Source organism: Garra rufa, chromosome 14 (assembly GCF_049309525.1).
Source record: "Garra rufa chromosome 14, GarRuf1.0, whole genome shotgun sequence".
Classification (NCBI taxonomy): Eukaryota; Metazoa; Chordata; class Actinopteri; order Cypriniformes; family Cyprinidae; genus Garra; species Garra rufa.
The window spans coordinates 33,703,855-33,725,698 of NC_133374.1; the positions used below are offsets into that span (position 1 = coordinate 33,703,855).

The window sequence follows — 21,844 nt, forward strand, 5'->3', positions numbered from 1 at the left end:
TTAGCCACATTTTATGTAAACAAATACATTTTTTTTTTTTTTATAGAAGTGGGGTGGGGTGTCTTTTTTAGGGGTCACATCTATTCCGACCCTATCAACACCTCTGCTTGCAAGTACAGTTTTTCAAAAATATAATTCTAAGATTTGAAGTACACTACATGTGCACATTCACTTCTGTTTTTACAAGGAATGTATTTAACAGTGGTGGTTTAATAAGGTTTAATTAAAAGACAATTTAGAAAATTATTAGCATGCTTTGCTAACAGTCTAAAATTAGCTAATCATCTGTGGTTAGCAAAGTTGAATAGTCCATTTTGAAAATATGTGTTTTATGTAATATGCAATACATTTATTTCATACTAAGTATAGTTCAAATCTATTAAAGATATTTACTGACATATCACTCGAAACTTACTGATATAAAAATTATAATTAAACTTTTTTTTGGTTTTGGAGTACTGCTTGTGCACAATGCACATTTCTTAATATTAAAATTTTATGTCACTATTGATTAGGATTGTATTATCTTCGAATAACATTGGATATTAAATGCAAGATATTTAAAGTGCACCTAAAATATACTTGCAATAATTCTACTTTAGCACAATCAAATATTTTGTATATAAATAAAATTACAAATAAATAACAAATAAATATTCTTAAGTATAATATTAGTTGGACTTCAGCACTACTTCCACACAATTAAAGTTAATTAAGTACAAAATGAGTTGTTCCAATTTATACCACTTTAGTATACTAAAGGTACTCTTGCAAGGCATGTACTTAGCATTAAATAAATGTATTTCATATTTATAGCCTATATTTATTTTTCACTAGGGTTGGAACCAACCTTTCCTTCTTCCAACCCTGATAAAGAATATCAGATATCTTTAAGACTCTGCCTGACGTGGGTATTTTGTCTTTTTTAGGCTAATATAGGTTAAACTGTAAAACCTGGAGCATAAAGTAGATTTATGTAAAAACAAATCAATTACTAGTTTGCATAACACTAAAGGACTGCCTTAGGAAACCGCAGTGGTGTATCCTAGTGGGAGTTTGCTCTCAAAGAAGTGCCCTTTGGCAAGCACATAAAGTGCTTGGCTAATGCTCAGCTAACCTAGCTAGATGACATTGTCTGAGTTGTGTGTACCCTGAATCTTTTTGCAGATGTTAGGAATGAAAATTGCCGGCAACCCTTCAGTCATGACAGACCACTCTGTCTTTTCACACAGCATATCAAAACTCTCTGCCTCCAACATCACTTGTGTGAGAACACATTATCAAGCTAAATGCTAGACTCAGAGAATGGATTCAGATGATCTACTTTTCATGCATTCTGCTTTTCATATTAAATAAAATATGGAAATACAGGGTTTGGGATGCAGAGATGAGATTTTAAAGGGAAAAAATGTAGGTTTCCTCAATAAACTCCTGATGATAATTTTTCCAATTAGGTAGCTAAAAGTTGAAAAGTTCAGAAATGGCTTACAGTTTAAAGATATCATTAATTTACTGACTTTGAATGTTAATTTTGAATCGGAATGTTGGTAATTTAGTAGAAAGAGGGGTATTTAATGGACACCAGCAAAAAACAGGTTTCTTCCAGAAAAATCGAAGCATAGCAGTGAGGAGCCCCCTCACATAAGAGAAAATTAGATTGAGGAGTTGCACACTGGGAGCTGTGTAGTAGGCTTCTCCTTGCCCAAAATTCAATTAGTAGGAGCTGACATTATCCTTTGACACAGGTTTTCTTTTGTGATGGCCAGCCATGGCAGCACGAGTGTGTGATCAGCTGGCTCATGGTGTGTCAGAGTGGCGTTTTTCTAGATGACACTGAGAGAAAAAAGGGGACAAAAGGGAAGATTCGGAAAAGAAAAACGGTCATGTTTAAATGTTAACTGTTCAAAGATTAAAAGTGCATTACAATTATTGCAATGTTGTCAGAAAAAGTATTAGAGGCCAGGCACGGAAGGTATTGAAACCGTTGGCGTTCTTATTATTCTTATTCCGTTTCCGTTCTTTCGAGTCTGTGGCAGCCCATAGTACTGCTTGCGGGAAAGTTGTGACATCTTTAGAGCATGATAGCAAAAAGTTATGGAATTCAAGTTGATTAGTCAAATCGTTCTCGAATAACGCACAAACAAATTCTACAAAAAGCACGCAAAAATGGATGTGGGAAAAATTTTGTTTTCGTACAGTGCTGCTACAAATTTTATGATGATGCCAAAATGACTCTGAGGCTTTATCTCTGCAAAGCTTTCTGTGTGCCTTTGTCACCTGACACTAAACACACCACATCGATTTGATACCAGCGCCACCTGTTGATCAAAAGTGATAAGCCATTATATCATATATTACTAGCAGTTCTACATGCACTTTGGTGTGCTTGGCCCCGTAATTGCTGCTTGCAGCTACATTTGTTGTTATTTTTGTTGTAGTTGTTTTGTTGTTGTTATTACTAAATACTTGCTATAGTAATATATATTAATGTATTATACATTCTAATAGTAATACAATGATACATTTCTTAGTTATATGTATTTAGTGATTTGTTTAATTTTAATTAAAAAATAATTTAAAAATAATAATATTTTGAATAATAATAATTTGCATTGTTGTTGTTAAGTCCTTAGTTTATAACATGCCTGAAATTTGTCTTTGAAATATTCTATATATTTTAATAGTCAATAAGAATGTTTAGGGTTGCATCGATCCGATACTCTGGATCGGTATCGACGCCGATCCAAGCTTTTTGAATGGATCGGATATCGGTGATGCGTGACCGATCCAAATTCGATACCGTTACCAGAGTTTGATTAAATAAATAGCAAGAAATAATAGTCTACTGTAAAAACTATAATAATTCATACAAGAACACAATTATTTTAAAACATTGCCTTAAAAATAAAATACATTTAAAATACGTTGCGCTGCTTACACAACCACATGTGACGTGAGTGTGAGGCGAGTTCAGAGGGAACTTTTACATGCAAAGTCTACTGTACCTCAGTGTGGTAAACATGTCCCTGATTTGGAAATATTTTACTGTTGATACAGCATCTAGTAGCACTGCAAATTGTAATATTTGCAAAGCCAAAGTTTCAAGAGGTGGAAGAAGTGTTTCGAATTACAACACCACACATTTAATCAAGCATCTTCAAAAGCATCACGCAAAAGAACACAAGGACTTCACGAACCGAGCGACAGCTTTTAATACTTTATTTGTAAATACTTTGTAAATGAGATATTGTTTAATACAGCAGTTAAATAAATAAGAAATTATTAAATGACTTGCATTGTCTGACTATAACACTATTGCCTGATTTTGCTCTATTTCGTCGTCAAAAGTAATCTGAAACAAGTCACAACAGTGAGCCACTGCCCATCTCCATTCAAACACAGCAGTGTTTCGTTTATGAATGAACTTGCGTTTTTAAACAAATCTAGTGAAATGATTCAATTTCCCATTCAAACAGAGAGTCACTTGCTTTATTCCTGAATGAACCATCCGTTTGAACGAATCAGATGAATGAAATGATTCAATAATTAAATCAGTGTCTTGCCGCCACCTGCTGGCAGATCTGTTCAGTTATTTATATCTGTAATATTTCTGTTTTCAAAATGTTGTTTTTAAAACATTAATCTTAATATGAATTTATGAATTTGATTGCACTCATGCATGTATCTCTTTTTCCCCATTTTTTATCCAACAATGTGCAAGCAGATTTGGTATTTCTTTCTTTACCTAAAACAAATAAATCTTAATGAAAAAGTGAATTGTATACATTCTTTAGTTTTGAAGGTAAAATACCCCCACTGATATCGGCCTGGTATCGGTATCGGCCGATACTCTGAATTTTTGGTATCGGATCGGATTGGTTTTGAAAAAATTGTATCGTTGCATCCCTAAGAATGTTATACCCAACTGCCCCCAACCAACCACAAAATCATGATGTTTAATTTCTACACCATGCACTTTCTTCAGAGGTCCACCTTGTGTTCAGGGATTTCCTCTTGAACTGTCATGTTTCCTTAGCTGCCCTTCCTTGGCAACACATTGCGGTTGCCAGGTACATGAGGATTCTAATGACGATTGTCATTTCCACTTCTGCGGATGGTTTTTAATGAAAGCAGATATGTAAATACAACAGGACGCCAGGCTCATCACATTTCCCCATTCACCTCTCCCTCGCAGGGCACTTAAGAGCTCCTCTGTTGACTTTCAAAAGTAGGCCAGCGTGTATTAGCAAGATTGTGCCCTGTTGGCTAAGATAGCTTATCAAAGTACAAACACAATCTCGGAAATCAACACAGCGTTGAGGAGACACAACTGTTTAATGTGCACATTAACACTGGAATAGTTATTAAGATTTTCTTGGCACACTTTTCCTTATGAGTAGCTCAGGATTAACTACATCACAAGGACAAAGTGTAGCAGTAACAAGTGTGGTCAATGTATTTAAGTTCAGAATGCCTTGAAGGCCGACCCATTCAGGGATAGTTTGTATTATACGCACACTAAATAAGATTAGGCCAACCTGGAGAAAATCTTACACCAGCATGATCCAGGATTACAGAGTGTGATCTTTATTTGGAAGGAAAATGAGCCCACACTGAAGTCTCGTGTTCCGCTATTGACTGGATCTATTGAGTTCAGCTGGAGTCCAATATTTCATTTCCCCAGAGTGGAATCCGAAACAGAGAGACAGACTAGAGGCCTGGCGAGACCTCGGTTGGAGCTGGTTCTGATTTGGGAAACATTCTGATGCTGTGAGTCAGGCGGCCCCACAGACACACATTCAGTCCAGAGTCAGTCACGAAGGACTTGGCAACTATCACTCCAAGCTGGTTTAGTGTCCTATTCTGAAAGGCTTTGAACATTTCACCCTTTTCTGAAAAACATCAGCTATCTTTAGTATAATACTTAATGTTTTTTACAGTTTAACTTAAAAGTACAGTTCTGTTCTTTACTACGTAAATAAACATTTTTACTGTAGAATTGATAAAAGTGCTTCAGCAAAAATACTCCAGATAATTTTTGGACGTTGGTGGTTTCCACAAGTAATGAATTTCCTGTTTTACTACGTCATGCAACCACACTATAGAAGTTACACAGAGCAGGGATTTTTGCTCTGTGTAGAACCCTCATAAATGACATTATCTACTTCTCAAGGCCACAGCTTTATTTTGATGCTTATTTATATTTTGTGGGGGGACAAATAGTAAAAATTACATAATTGATGTTTACATTGTTGTTGCCAAAAGAAAAAAAATAACTGGAAAAATTATTAAAATACTAGTTTTTTTTTTTTTTTTAATAATCCATTCAAGCTTTTCACAATAAATGCTGATCGATAGCCATTTTTTTTTTTATTAATATTTTTTTTCTTAAGAAATTTTTTCACATATCCCCCGGTGGACCCCATAGAGCCCAGTTTTACAATTTCTAGTGTTGCATGTCTGTGTCAAAAATCTACTAAATTCAGAATGATTCTATTGATAATAATAACAATTGATAATTTACCCTTGATAATCATTTAGTTTGATTAATTGTACAGTTGTACCATATTGTGATTATCAGGTGTGAATTTTCGTCAAGTATTTATTCTTCTTCAGCTTCAGCATGCCACTAACGGAATTTACAGGAAGTGCGCAACAGGAAGTGGGGAGCACAGTATGCCTGCATAGTGCAAATCTTAGAGAAGATTATTTCCTTGTTAGTGCTGAACACCTGACACTCATTTTGACCTGATTGGCATGCTAGAAGACATTTTCACCAGTGTGTCAGTGTGTAAGGATAGAGAAAGAAAAAGTTTGACTGGAATTTCTGCTCTTCTGAATCGATGTATGTGTATGCATGGCAGGAAAAAAGAGTTTGTGTGTTTACTTTCATGTGGCAATAAATCAATGTCTCCTTCTCTGCTGAGTACAGAGATATACTCATGTGGGCGTCTTATCTGTCCCTGTCTCTTTATAATCTCTGTGCAACTGCATACTCGCACTGTTCAAAGGCAAACCCTGTGCCCCTTTCAGCCGATAATATGAACCATTGGTATCGACTGCTTTGCAGGTTTGTCTGGGGAGAGCTGAATAATACGCCAAACAGCTGAACGATAATTTTAAAACGGACAAAACTTGGCATGGACATTGTTTTTGTGTTTCCAGTCTTGTTGCCAGCTCAGGGAATTCCCTGATGTGCTGCTTAATGAAATGTGGTTGCATAAGAAGCAGAACTGTCAATCGATTAAACATTTTAATCAAATTAATTACATGATATGCTGAGTAATTAATCACAATTAATCACATATATCATGACAAATGACAAAGCTGAATTTGACGAAGCAGCCATTAGGTAACACTTTCTATGAAGCCTGTATTTATAATACATTATAAGGGTATTCTTAAGGCATTTTAATGAATGTATAATGCATTATAAAAAAAATGTTATGTTATATCATATCATGAATAATCATAACTACAATTATAATACATTATAATACTTGCGTAATCGAGGTTAACTTTTAAGAGTATGATTATTTATAACACACATTGAACACCATATGAAATCTTCGGTAACACTTTCTATGAAGCCTGTATTTATAATGCATTACGTGGACATTCTTAATGCATTATAATGCATGCATAATGCCTTATAAACAGCATTATAATATGTTATATAATTTTATAAACAATCATAGCAACAGTTACGATGCACTATAATACTTACCTTGTGTGCTTATAACTTTGATGAGTACAATGCATTATATCACCAGATGAAGTATGCATTTACAATGCATTATAAGGGCGTTCTTATATGTATGTTCTTATTATGCATTTTAATACATTAAGAATGCCCTTATAATGCATTGTAAATGCAGGCTTCATCTGGTGTTATAATGGTAAGTATTATAATGTGTTGTAACTGTTTTTATGATTATTAATTAGATGATACAGCAAATCATAATTGTGTTTATAAGGCATTACGTGTGCACTATAGTACATTAATAATACCCGTATGAAGGATTATAAATGGAGACTTTATCTGGTGTTATAATGCATTGTACTCATCAAAGTTATAAGCACAAAAAGGTAAGTATTATAGTGCATTGTAACTGTTGTTATGATTATTTATAAAAAATATATAACATATTATAATGATGTTTATAAGGCATTATGCATGCATTATAATGCATTAAGAATGTCCTTATAATGCATTATACAGGCTTCATAGAAAGTGTTACCAAATCTTCTTCACTTAAATAGACTATATCATATTACAATTATTTTTTACATTTTATTACATTTTATTTTGATGGTCCCCTTAATCACACAGGGGATTTAATCTATTGACTATAAGCAACTTTGCAACTACATGTCAACTAACACTCCTTAGAGTATTAGTAGACTTAGGTTAAGGTTAGGCTAAGTAGAAGGTTCATGACTTGCAAAGTTACTTATAATCAGTTACTGTAGTCTGTTGGGGAACCATCAAATATGTTAGCATATATTTAGCACTCTACTAATAATAATTATTGCTAGCTGACATGTAGTTGCTTATCAATAGCTGTCTAAAGGGTACCATCAAAGTAATCAAACTGATATTACAATAAAAAATAGTTTAAAGCAAATGTGTCATATTATACATTCATCTGTTCAATACCTGATGTTATGGCTGTTTGAGAAAAAAAATATTACTGTTATTATTATTAATATTATTATTACTTACAAGTGGTCTTTGTCTGCTTTAAGTAAAGTAACATAAGTAAGATGACAAGATATTAGACTTATAATATGTTATAACTAAGTATAATCCATTATAACTTAAATGGATGCAACGTGTTCATTGTGTGTTAGAAATCATCATACTTTTAAGCTATAACCACAAATAAGTAAATATTATAATACATTAAATCTGTCCTTATGAATACTCATGAGATGATATAACATATTATAAGGTTTTTTATAATGCATTACGCATTCATTATAATGCCTTAAGAATACCCTTATAATATATCAGAAATATGGGCTTCACCGAAAGTGTTACCATTCTTGAATGGAAACTTCAAAAGAACAGTATTTATGTAAATATTTTGTCAGTCATTTTTGATTAATGTATCCTTGCTAAATAATAGAACATAATATAGTAAGAGATCTAAAAAAAGGATAAAAGTGGATTTTTATTTGTCTGTCATATTACATTATTTAAAAAAAATGTTTATTTTTTTATTACAAATCAACACAGTGTAATGCATACTCAAGAACTGAGCAACTAAACATGAGAGTGTCATGTCTAGTTGGGGAGGTAGAAGAACAACAACAACTGAATATGAAAGTTGTATGCCACCACAAAGTAACAGTATTTGTGAAAGCGTAACACATCATATTAGCATATTAGTGGTTATGGTAGACATGACATCTCCTGAAAGGCATGGGCTATTTTTTGTAATGACACTGTCATTTTAAGTCAAATGAGATTACCCTCTATTTGTAAAGTAATTTGTTGGATTATCTAAAATTATGCATTAGCAAGTGAGTAATAAGTATATTAGTCATTTCTTTCCATGGAATTCAATTGGCCTGCCAACTCTCCTGACCTGAACCCCATAGAGAATCTGTGGGATATTGTGAAGAGAAAGTTGAGAGACACAAGACCCAACACTCTGGATGAGCTTAAGGCCGCTATCGAAGCATCCTGGGCCTCCATAACACCTCAGCAGTGCCACAGGCTGATTGCCTCCATGCCACGCCGCATTGAAGCAGTCATTTCTGCAAAAGGATTCCCGACCAAGTATTGAGTGCATAACTGAACATAATTATTTGAAGGTTGACTTTTTTTGTATTAAAAACACTTTTCTTTAATTGGTCAGATGAAATATGCTAATTTTTTGAGATAGGAATTTTGGGTTTTCATTAGCTGTATGCCAAAATCATCAATATTAAAACAATAAAAGGCTAGAACTACTTTCAAATGTGTGTAATGAATCTAAAATATATAAAAGTCTAATGTTTATCAGTACATTACAGAAAATAATAGGGCTGCAACAACTAATCGATAAAATCGATTATTATCGATAATGAAATTCGTCGACAACGATTCTCATTATCGATTAGTCGGGTCCGCCCACAGTGCATGTGCACTTCAGATGATCACGTCAAATTACAGCACTGAATGACGCATTTCTATAGACACAATTCATCTCAGAAGAGTGGAGGACACAGACTGAGATGCTGCAGGAGAGATACGTGATCTGAGCTCCCCAAAACATGAGAATTCTTTATTTTAAACTATCTCTATTTTGAAGCTAATAGCGTAATGGCTTGCCCTGTGAGGCGCTTTGACAGATCCGTTTGCATCCTCAGTATGAAAACTTTCAGTTTACGGTCATATCCTTATCTGTAAATGTCACAAATTCACACTAGCATTTCCATTTATGCATAAAAGTCCATTCTGGCAGTCTGTGTTAAGTTTAAATCTTTACTGAATGAGCGTCAGAGAGCCGGAACAAAGAACACAGACAGGGAGACACTTAATACTGAGTCAGTGCAAAAACATTCATGTCAGTCGTTTAATGTTACATTTAGATTTAAATACAACATGTAGTGCACGTATTTATGAAGGGTAGGAACTATACGCCTGTGACGCTTTTTACCAACTACGGTGGTGCGATGTTTATATATAAATAAATGAGGCTCAAACATTATTAACAAACGTGCGTGTTTAGGAACCCCGTCGTTGAACAAGCAGCCTACAAAACGCTAAAATAAATCAACGAAATAATACATTTAAATAAGAAAGTAGCCTAAATAAGAGTTAAATAGGCTATTAAACAAACATTCGTTTGCAAAAAACAACCTCGACAGCTGATCAGAATTACTGGCCCGAGTCTGACTGGATCCTGTCTTTGTCTTCCCCATTGCGAAGCTGCTGTTTTTAATAACAAAGTAATTACATTTATTTTCGTTTCTTTAGTTTATAAAGTTAATTTAGAAATATATTTGGAACACTTTTTATTTGTGAAATTCAAGTTTTAGTTTTTTAAAGTAACGACAAAGCACCCAGCGGCAGACATATGAATTTAGCCTTCTCAAATCATCACGATTTAAATTAAAATCCTTAGATATATATATATATATATATATAAAAACGGAAAGCATATCACAATATTAGTTTAATCGTTTAACTTCGATATATGTGTACAAATAGGCGCATATCCAATCGTTTGTGCGCAGAGTGAAAGCTTTGCAGGACATAGAGGTGCAAGCGCCATATGAAACTTCATTTTTGCTCATAAATGTAAGAGTAATAAATTTACTTTAAATTATTACTTCACTAATATAAAACGAAATAATTCAAATAGAAAACAAAACTCTTTTATTATAGGCCTAATCCATAAAGATGCATTTAGGCTTTAAAAGCGCGTCCAGTAAGCAGATCTTTGCGACACTGACTCAGAAAATAGTTTATTAATAAATAATCTGAATATCTCCTTACTTTTCCCCTGCCACATTCATGGTAATTACTTTAGCTGGGGCTTTGCGGCAAGTTTAATCTTACTGCGTGCATCTGAACATGGAACTCTGCTGAAGGCAATTGCGCTCGCTGCTGCTGCTGCTGTTGGCAGGACACTAAACACCACCACGGCAGAATAAATAGCAGAAACACTGTATTTTATGCTTGTTAGTGTGTTTTTCTTCAGATATTTGTCTTTTCTCTTTTTTACGACAGGTGAATTGTTGTCAATTGTTAAGCACTGTGTTTTCATAGCATTCAGAATGTGGAATAGAGTGATTTAAAAAATAAATAAAAAAAATAAAAAATCGTCATTTTTTAAGCCAACTAATCGATTAATCGAAAAATTAATCGGCCAACTAATCGATTATTAAAATAATCGTTAGTTGCAGCCATAGAAAATAATGAACTTTATCACAATATGCAAATTTTTTGAGAAGGACCTGTATATCATGTCGGTATTTGATAATAAAGGTTGGCTTTCAAACTAAAATTTCCCTTAGTTATTAACATAGCCTAATTATTTGTTAAATTCACCAACAGAATGGTACATTGCCATAATGTGTCATCGCGATCGGACAGGTGATGCGTGAGCCATCTAGAAAATTCAGAGCGATGACAAAATGACTCAATAGCATTTGAGGTGAAACTAGCACTGCTTGTGGGACAAGTGCAAAAGCAAGAACTTACTCTTCTCCCAGTTACCAAAGTTTTTCAGCTGAGAACCAGTGGCCCCATTCAAGTCTGTGGAAGCACTGAAAATGCTGAAGGCGGAATTTGACGTGTGATTCAAAAAACACAGTGGACCAACACCAGCAGATGACACTACATCCCAAATCATCACAGACTGTGGAAAATTAACACTGGACTTCAAGCAACTTGAGCTATGAGCTTCTTCACCCTTCCTCCAGACTCTAGGACCTTGATTTCCAAATAAAATACAAAACTTGCTCTCATCTGAAAAGAGGACTTTGGACCACTGGGCAACAGTCCATTTCTTTATCTCCTTAGCCCAGGTATGATGCCTCTGATGTTGTCTGTGGTTCAGGAGTGGCTTAACAAGAGGAATACAACAACTGTAGTCAAATTCCTTGGCATGTCTGTGTGTGGTGGCTCTTGATGCCTTGACCCCCAGCCTCAGTCCATTGCTTATGAAGTTCACCCAAATTCTTGAATCGATTTTGCTTGACAAGCCTGTAGTTCTCTCGGTTGGTTGTGCATCTTTTTCTTCCACACTTTTTTCTTCAACTCAACTTTTTGTTAACATGCTTGGATGCAGCACTCTGTGAACAGCCAGCTTCTTTGGCAATAAATGTTTGTGGCTTACCCTCCTTGTGAAGGGTGTCAATGATTGTCTTCTGGACAACTGTCAGATCAGCAGTCTTCCCCATGATTGTGTAGCCTAGTGAACCAAATTGAGAGACCATTTTGATGGCTCAGGAAACCTTTGCAGTTGTTTTGAGTTGATTCGCTGATTGGCATGTCACCATATTCTAATTTGTTGAGATAGTGAATTGGTGGGTTTTTGTTAAATGTGAGCCAAATCATCACAATTAAAAGAACCAAAGACTTAAACTACTTCACTCTGTGTGCATTAAATGTATTTAATAGACAAGTTTTACAATTTGAGTTGATTTACTGAAATAAATGAACTTTTCCATGACATTCTAATTTACTGAGAAGCACCTGTATATCTTTTGAAAAGAAATGATCATTTGTCTGTCTGGTGCATACAAAAATAATAAACTATTCTAGCATTAAAAGGTATAATAAATACAGATAAAATCATAATAAAATAATAATAGTAGTCAGTCCAGCCCATGGAATTTTCTTTTATAAACCGACCCGGCCCCCCATTAAAGAAAAGAAAATTATGTGGCCCGCTCAGAAAAAAGTTTGGGGACCCCTGCTTTAGAGCATTCAGGTTCTTTTCCACCTGACTGCTTCAGATCTGAGACTTGGGTTATACTTAGTACGTGTGAGACCTGCTGAGCTAATGATGAGCTAATGACAGGTCTGGGCGCTCTCTCTGTCTCCTGCTAACCACACTCACTCATTCTTGACGTCTGTCAGCAGAAAGTAACGCTGTCTACACCAGACATGACCCAACATGAGGCCAACGCTCAAAATGAATGCATAATTAGACCCTCGTTTTATGCTGGACTTTGCCTTTTAAAGAAGACATGACCAATGAGGAGTGTGAGGAGCATAACTGCATTGTTCTGCTTTCTTCCTGCACAGGTGTCAAGGCATTCACTCCCCCACGGCTGCATAAAACTGCTTTTCTAGTCCAGTAGTAATGAGGTTAAGCCATCACACATTGGTGTTATTTGTTGTTAGTCTTTTTGACATCTGATTATTAAGAGCAGGCTGGAAATGTGTATTTTAATCAGAAGAGAAGCTCTCACATGTGGCTACATCTGAGTCATACCGGCCTTCTTTCTGCTGTCTTTTCCTGGTGAGTTTTCCATTTTAGAGCACAGAGGACGATTATAGTGGCATTTTAGTTCTGCTTTAGAAGTAACTACTTGCTTCTGCAGGACTACAGGTTCTGTCATCACAATCAGATCAGACTGCAAACTCACAAATCATCTGAAACACAATTAATTTTGATATTTTGCTGATTTGCCAAATTTAGTAGGCTGTTCCATCATGAAAATAATTTCATTGAACCAGTGTTTTGTTTAGCATTTATTTAGATTTGAGCAATTGTTTAGCAATTTATTTTGTTTTGTTTTTTCAATAATTTATTTAGATTTTTTTTGTATTGTTTTAATTTATTTTAAATCATTTATTTTTTATATGGTTTATATGTACGTGAACTGTGAACTGTGACCTGCAAATTCGTATCACGTGAAGACGTGTGACCTAAACAAAATCAATACGTCATTTCGTGACCCCTGAATTAAAAGAACATACACAATAAAGCCCATGGAAATTGAAAACATCATGGGCCAGATTTACTAAACAGGCCAAAGTAGCGCTAGAGTGCAATTCCATAAAAGCGCAGATGGGAGGGGAAAATTCTGCTTGTGATTTGCTGACAGTGCGCACATTAAAGAAAACAGACGCAGCCAGATAATTTCCATAATAACCAGCACAATTCACTAAGAGCAGAGCTAATTACCATCTGCTTTAAGACATTTTGGGGGGGGGGGGGGGTGTTGAATAATGGCCCAAGAACCAATAATTTGACAAGCGTTACTAAAACGCTGTGTGATTCATTTTAATACTCTCCTCTGAAATTTCATTGTTAAAAACTGGCTTTTGATTCCCAATGCTGATGCCTTCAGTAAATCTTGGATGCTTAGAGATGGAAAGAGAGGGGGAAGGAGGGGTCACAGTCACAGAACAGTGTGGCCTTTCAGGCTCCTTGGAGGAAGGGATTGAAGTAAGGAGGGAGAGAAATAGAAATGGAACTCTGTGTCCTTGGCTTGTGGACTGCCCCGAACACATGACCTCCATCTGCCTGTGCAGCTTACAGTGACACGCTCAATCACTCAAATACACACACTAGTGTATGTTAGTGTGTTGCGTAAAATCACTAACATTTTAATGTATAATTTAATAGATATGACCACACACCTAAGCCAGAAATATACTTTATGCAAGTATGCAGGCACGAATACTTGGTCAGCGTATTTCAAGCATGCGTACTTGGCAGAATCCAGCATCAGTGCTCAGGAGGGTGATAGAGTTACTTTGAAATATCTGCACTATATTATTCAGGTAGCTAGTAATAATACTGACTTGCTCAGAAAGGCTGTTGGTTTGTCCACCATGAACCTTGAAACATAAATACGACGGGCTGTTGAATTATTAGAATATAACGCACCCCCGTGGTGGTGATGCAGACACGACACATAATTTGTCTATTTTTAACTTGTTGTTTACTATATTTATTTGCTTGGTCAGTGTTGTTTTAGTTCTTTTGCTGTTGTAGCCTGTAAGGACCTCTGAAAACTGAAAACATTTGACGAAATCATATGGACAGTCTAGACCTGCCTAGACCTACTTTAGCCGTGCGTTTCTCTGAAAATGATTGCACACCTTAGAATATGCAGCTATTCAACATAAAAAGCATTCAACATAAAGGCAAAATGCTTAAGTATGCATAACATACTTATGGACCAAAATTGTTCAATAAAAAAACACTTGACTCTTAACACCATCAGAGTGAATTTCAAAATCAATTTGTAGTGTTGTCGAAAGTAGGGCAGCCACATAGATTTCATCAGAAATTGAATATAGCACCAGTGTACTCTTGGCATCTCATCCATAATTTTTTCCCGCTGCATTACTCGCGTCCAGTGTAGAAACAGTATAAGAGTGTCCAAAATAAAGAAAAGTAAAAATCTTTTTTTATTATTAGTTTGAAAAGTTTGCCAAGTTCTTGAACACCGGAAATTTTTTTTATACCATTTTAAGATTGTTTAAATGTTTGCAATGAATGTGCTGTGGTATAACCATCAAATAAAAAAAGTAATTAAAGTATATACTTATTTACCTTACATTTGTAACTTCATCATTATTTAAAATAAATTAAATTAAATTAAATATATATTTCAAGGTGAAAAGTATTTTTGGTGAATTAAATCATTCATAATATTTTGGAAATGTTTTTGAAAAAGTCACACCACATGATATCAGGGCAGTTATATCACGGTGACATTTCTAAGTTTGTGTTAATCATGGAGGAAGTGTATATATGAGGTAACTGTATATATGAATGTAATTTAATAATAAATAATTAGATCTTGACAAAAAAAATCACATTACATCAAAAATCACGTCACATCATTGAACTAGTTACTGTGCCTAGTAGAGCAAAAGAAGATGGTTTTTGAGTTAATGCCCACAATATTGTCCTTTGTGGCAACACTGAGAATGCAATGTGTACTTGCGCTGCATTATAAATTATGATGAAATGTATTTCGAAATGTAATACACATACATTCAAAGAATTTTAGTTCACATGCTTGGGTAGAGTACATCAATTATTTTCAACCTAATTTCACCCTTATGTATTACATGCTATCAGATGCTACACGTGCAGTGCTTAGGTTAAAAATAACCTAGAATATTCCATTAAAGCTGCTTTATTTCTTTAAAGCATTATGCTGTCTGTATGATTTATACTTATCAGGCCATGGGGTCATGTTTTACAGAGACATTTTAAGGCATATTTAACATCTAGATGTCCATTATTTAAGGGGGCAGTGGAGTGGGCACTGCTTTGGCTGTAGTTGAGATTTTGGGTTTGTATCTGTGGTCTGTAGGGCTTTGTTTATTCTCTCTGGAGTGAGAATGACTGCGGCTGGATCTGGTGCCAAACAGAGGTCTGCCAGAGGAGGAGTGCAGTAGGGCAGCTCTCTCTCCTCCCCCAGCTTGGCTCTGTGGCCTGGCATTCTAGTCCGTTCCACACACACACTCACAAACTCAGAGGCTCAAATACACAACCACTGCTTCCTGAAAGACAGGAAGTGAGGCCGGCTTCCTGTGACAGTCCTCTTTTATGTGGTCACTTCCTGGTGTTTGGCTCTTGCTGTTGACTTTCTTCATTTTTTCCTGCAGCAGGGGCTTCAAATCGTGTATATGTGAAATAAACTTTGAATATTTAATAGTGGTACATGCGAGGGTATGTTGACACATTTAATTATAGACGACCTGGAAATATCAGGGAATTTAAAATGTTTTTTTTTTTTTACTTTTTTTTACTTTTTTTAGGTCTAATCTATTAATCTTGCTAATAAAATCTTCAAAAGGGAAAGTTGTGGAGATTGTTATGCTCATTTAGAAAGTGCTCATTGAAGTAATTTATATATATAACCTAATAAATAATAATATATAAATGTAATGCATGATTCTAACTGAATTCGACTGCCAGCAATCATCAAGCAATTTTGTTTTATGAGGACAGCAGATTCGGCATTTTGATAAGCTTGTGGGAAAAGTACTGTTTCTAATGCCATGCGAAGAGTGAGTTCAGTAAGCAAGTGATCTGCGGAAGGTGCGACTCAACTGGATTGTTAAACACAGTAAACAACCTTCTTTTCTTATTTGTTAACAATACACATGCAAAACAAATATTTCTATTTTATTTCCTTTCAGTGTTTTAATTTACTGATATCAAATAAGAATATTCTACTTTGAATGGAATACAGCATAATACTGTGTCACTACAATTTTATTATAGTATAACTTGTAACAGCTATGGTATTGTAAACACCATACAATCATTTATTTTAAATTATTATTTAGTTATTTAGTTATGAATTTAAAGCTCTACTGTTATTGTATTAAAGGTCGATTGAATAAAAATATATAACAATATGAAATGACAGAAATGTGGACAATTTTACCACAACACAATATACCACATTTTAACTGTAGGCCAATATAATAACATGATTCAGTTGCATAGATGACACATTGTGCTCTTACTTGATCATAACATTCTAGAAATTGCTTAGTTTTATATAATGCCGTCTCATTGTGTGTACTGTTGTGGTATTTATGGAATGGCAGTATTGTTGCAAACCCAAGATTATAGGATCTTCGCACAACAAGAGTGATGGTTGGGGTTTAGTATCCACAGACAGGAATGTGGATTGGGACACTGTAGTTCCAGAAGAGATAGGGTATTAGCAGGCTAGCTGTGATTACATTTGAACTTTGAACACAGTGATTAGCTGGAATGTCGAAGTTCCTGTGTTCTACCGCCACTAATACATCAACTATTGTCAAAACAGGCTAAAAATGTGTCAATTGGGAAGGAAGCTGCAGACCTGCACACAGGATGAACACGCTTTGATATCATTTGGGTTCTCTTAGTCGTTTTTTGGCCGTTTGTTCTCATAGTTTTAGGGACTGATTCAACCGCGGTTTGGAGGAATTCATTTGGCTTGTGCTATTTAGAGGACACAAACATACAGTGCAGCAGTCAAACAGGATAAATGCACTCTCTTTTAGCTCCAGTCTGTCATCATTCCTAGGTAGCATCAGAGTAGGAACATTTCAGTAGTTCACCTATAGTGCACGGACACTTTGATAACACACAACAGGAAGTAGAAGAGTTTGGAGCCCCATCCAGACGTACTGCTTTGCCAGACTGAGAATGCCGTGTTCTGTCCTGGTATTCCCCAGACCCTCAGGGCTCCCATTCTCCCAAACCTCTCCATATATCCAACAGTGATGCCTCTTCTAATGTGGTTGTGGTTAAATTTGTCACGCTATACATATTTGAGGACTGGTCAAGAGACATTTCACGTGACATGTAAAGTTTTCAGTTCTGCAGTTCTTCTGTTCAAAATTTGAGCCAGATGGATGGTTATAGTTAGCAGAGTGACATTACTTCAGTTGGTAATGTTCTACTTTTGGATTCATGTGTGAATAGCTCTGAATTGTTGTAATTCGTTTGATTTTCAGATTTACTTTGCTCTGTCAGTGCTGATAAACATAATGTACATCATCATAGAATGTTACCTGTAGTTATTATTCTGATCTACTTTTTGGACCATGTGATGCGTTCTGCCCACTACAATGGTGAGAGGTGTTTCCAATTGGCTGGCTTTACACAATTTCTGGGAGTCTAAGCATTTTCATGCATTTTTGAAAACTTTTATTTTAATTATTTGATTATTTTAAAAATGTAAAGTGGTTCAACCATGCAGTAAAAAGCTATTGAATGTGAAGTAAAAAGTACTAGATCTATCTTGATGTTTTCAAAAAAGGACCAACAAAATGACTTCTTGCATGTTGGTTACACCACACTGACTTTCTCAATCTAAAGACTGTGTTCTAGTAAGGCTGTATATTTCGGCTTTCACGTACTTTGTTACGCGTAAAGGATGCATCAAGTGTATCCGTTGCATCCTCCAGTCACCCTTAATCCACCACTACACATTCCAGTTCACAAAGAAGAAATAGCGGAAATGAGTCAGCACTAAGCTTGTCCAATATCTTTATCAAATACAAAAAAAAAAAAAACGTGATTGGAGATGAACGAATTATGTTTGTTGTTATGAATTAATCACATAATGCTAAACTGCTCATGATGTAAACCACTGGGAGACCACAGATGCTTGACATTTGCTGTACTGCATTAATAGAAACTCTATTTTTAATGTCTTTAGTTTTTTTTTTAGTACATCAAGTTAAATGAAAAATGTTGAATGAAATGTAGCCTTAGCAATCTACTGAAATAAATTAAGTTACTTTTTTATATTATTAACTGAATGTAATAATATAAAAGTCTTTTAAATTTTCAATATTTTTTTTGTGCTGTGAACACGGTGCTGTGAACTTTAATGATGTAGCCAGAGGACGTACTAGATACTAGAGTTTAATGCTGAGGAGGACTCTCAGAAAGACTAGACTAGGACAGATGCAGCCTCATTAGGATGCCACCTTACGATTGATTCATTTGATTTGATTAAAAATATTTTTATTCTAAGCCCACAAAAATGATTCAAATTAATTTTATTTCTGAATTGAAAAGACATTGGAACATATAGGTTGATGTTTAAATGAATTGCATTTGATCTTTCAAGATCTGTTTCTCTTGAGCATGTCACAATGACCATGTCTACAACTTATATATAAAACAAATACTATAAAATGTATAGGCTAGATTTACCAGAATAAATAAGTAAATAAATGTGTCTCTGCATGTGCTTCATGGAGCTTTTAGTTCACAAACAACTGCAAAGATCATCTTAAGCTGCCATCACATCCTGTAACTATCCATTAACAACTCTAAATTAGACACAGGAGGCATTAGGCCAGCATTTCAAAAAATCCCCCATTTTCCACCTCTCTAGGGAAAATGGTCCTAATGATTGCGATCACCATGACAACATAGGTAATGCGTCTATGCCAGGCTGAATGTTTACCTGTGTTTGCCAGACATTATGGGATGTGAGCTCATCAGAGTGAAAGAAAGTACATATTTTTTACTACACTAAATTTGCCCTAGTGCCACAACTATTCATTGGCAATAATAGAATAATAGGCACAGAAATGGCTGTTTTGGTGGTCATTAAGACAGTTTGCTTTTTATGTGATACTGTGTGTTGCTAATTAAGTCATAACATGTGGCAATGCATTTTTAAATGTATTTTTCTTTTCATTTTTGTGCTCCTATAAAGGAACACGTCATTAATTGAGGGCAGAAGCTGACAGGCCAAGCCACTCAAACTAAAAAAAAGCAATGTTCACACTACAGTGTTTATGCTCTTTTGGTAAATCAATTTACAAATGGCTTACTCATAGTTGCATCTGCACATAAAACTGAGAGGGTACATGTCATCTTTAATACCTTCAAATCAGTTCATCCACTTTTGAGGTTCTTCAAGACAGATGTATAATAAATAATAGTCTTGGAGCTCTGAAAGTGAGGATTATACGTGAAATAGGAATGTCCATTGTCGCTTAAAACAGAATTGCGTTTTAATGATTCACAGCAAAACATCGAAGGCACTCTATCGTTCTGTTTGAATGGACCACTGAGAGCAATTTGTAAATATTTGCAAGAACATGTTTATAAGAATGGCTAATGTTCAAGGAAAACTGTCCTCAAGTGTCCTTTGAATGACAGAAAATGATGCATATAGATGAAGGAAATGGTGAGTGGACAAAAGTAGAGGTGAAGAGAAAAAAGGCCTTAATAGAAAGCAGCTGCTGTGAGGATTTGCACTCTGCTGATTTACCGTCAGAGGGGAATTTACGGGAACAAGGCAAACTACGAACATAACACTCACACTTTTTTTTCTCCTCACTCTCTCTCTTCCACAGAACTCAATCAGACACAACCTGTCCCTACATAGCAGGTTTATCCGAGTGCAGAATGAGGGGACAGGTAAGAGCTCTTGGTGGATGCTCAACCCTGAAGGCGGTAAAAGCGGCAAGTCACCACGACGCCGGGCTGCCTCCATGGACAACAACAGCAAGTTTGCCAAAAGCAGAGGACGAGCAGCAAAAAAAAAGGTAAAAGCTGCACACCAAAACTGCTTCAATGTCTTTCATAAACAGTAGACACCACATTTTTTTTATACAGTTTTTCTTACAAATTGTTCTGTTCATCTCTAACTTTATAGCTGGCTCTTCAGGGTGGGCCTGAGGGGGGCGCAGACAGCCCAGGCTCTCAGTATGGCAAGTGGCCAGGCAGTCCGAACTCCCACAGCAACGATGACTTTGATGCCTGGACAGCGTTCCGTCCCCGCACTAGCTCCAATGCCAGCACACTGAGTGGCCGTCTCTCGCCCTTTATTGACGACGAACTTGGCGACTCTGATGTCCACATGGTCTACCCAGGCCCTGGGTCAGGTGCCAAAATGACCTCCACTCTCCCCAGTTTGTCTGAAATGGCTGGTTCTCTGGGTCACAGAGGTTCTGAGAATGCGATGGAGAACCTTCTGGATAACCTCAACTTGCTCTCACCTAAGAACCCATCGGTTGGGTCCTCAGTAGGCCCTGGATCAGGATCCAACCAGTCCTCACCCTCTTCGCTCATGCAGGCCAGCTCTGGTTATTCCCCCTACAGTTCCCCAAGTATGGCTGCGGTCAACCAGCAGACCCAACAAGACTATCGTAAGTGTCTCTACGGCCAGGCAGGAATGGGTAGCATGTCCCCAATGCCAATGCAGCCTCTGCCAGAAAGCAAGCCCAGTTTTGTTTCCGGTCCAGGAACTTTGGGCCAGTTTAACTGCACAGCAGGGCTGCTGAAGGAGCTTCTTACATCTGATGGAGAGCCTGGAGATCTCATGCCCTCAGTGGACACTGTTGTTTCCCAGTCAGGTGGAGGCAGTGGATGTATGTTGCCCCCCTACAGCAGTGGGCGGAATGAACTTATGGGAGGTGGAGCATCTCACGGCCATGCCCTTTCTCATCCACACAATATGCACGGACAAGCCACATCTCTGGCATTGAATGGGCGATCATTGCACCCTCTGACCGGGATTGGTCACAGCGGTGCTGGTGGACGCTTGGGAAGCGTCAAGTCAGCCATGCAGATGCAGTATGGAGGCTCCAGTCATATTGGAGCTGGGCTTCCTCCTTACTGCAGTGTCAACAGCAATGGATATGGGCGCAACCCAGGGATGATGCCCCACCAGCAACAGCAACACCTGGAGAAGCTTCCCAGTGATCTGGACGGGATGCCTGTGGAGCGATTTGAATGCGATGTTGAGTCCATCTTGCATGATACGCTCATGGACGGAGAATCGCTGGACTTCAACTTTGACCCCATGGCCACCCAACAGGGATTCCCACCTCACAGTGTAAAGACCACCACTCACAGCTGGGTGTCTGGGTAGGAACTACTTTTATTAAACT

At 36.4% G+C, this 21,844-nt stretch overlaps 1 protein-coding gene across 2 annotated transcripts in view; it reads left to right on the forward strand.

Moving 5' to 3' along the window:
- Positions 1–21,844, forward strand: part of foxo1a (forkhead box O1 a) — a 57,274-nt gene that overhangs the window by 31,610 nt on the left and 3,820 nt on the right. Inside the window, exons 2-3 of one of the 2 annotated variants that reach the window (XM_073817547.1) lie at positions 20,306–20,497; positions 20,608–21,821. In XM_073817547.1, coding sequence (XP_073673648.1) covers positions 20,306–20,497; positions 20,608–21,821 — 1,406 coding nt within the window. Of the gene's footprint in view, positions 1–20,305; positions 20,498–20,607; positions 21,826–21,844 lie in introns of those variants that run through there. The other variant, XM_073817548.1, reaches the window with a different exon arrangement.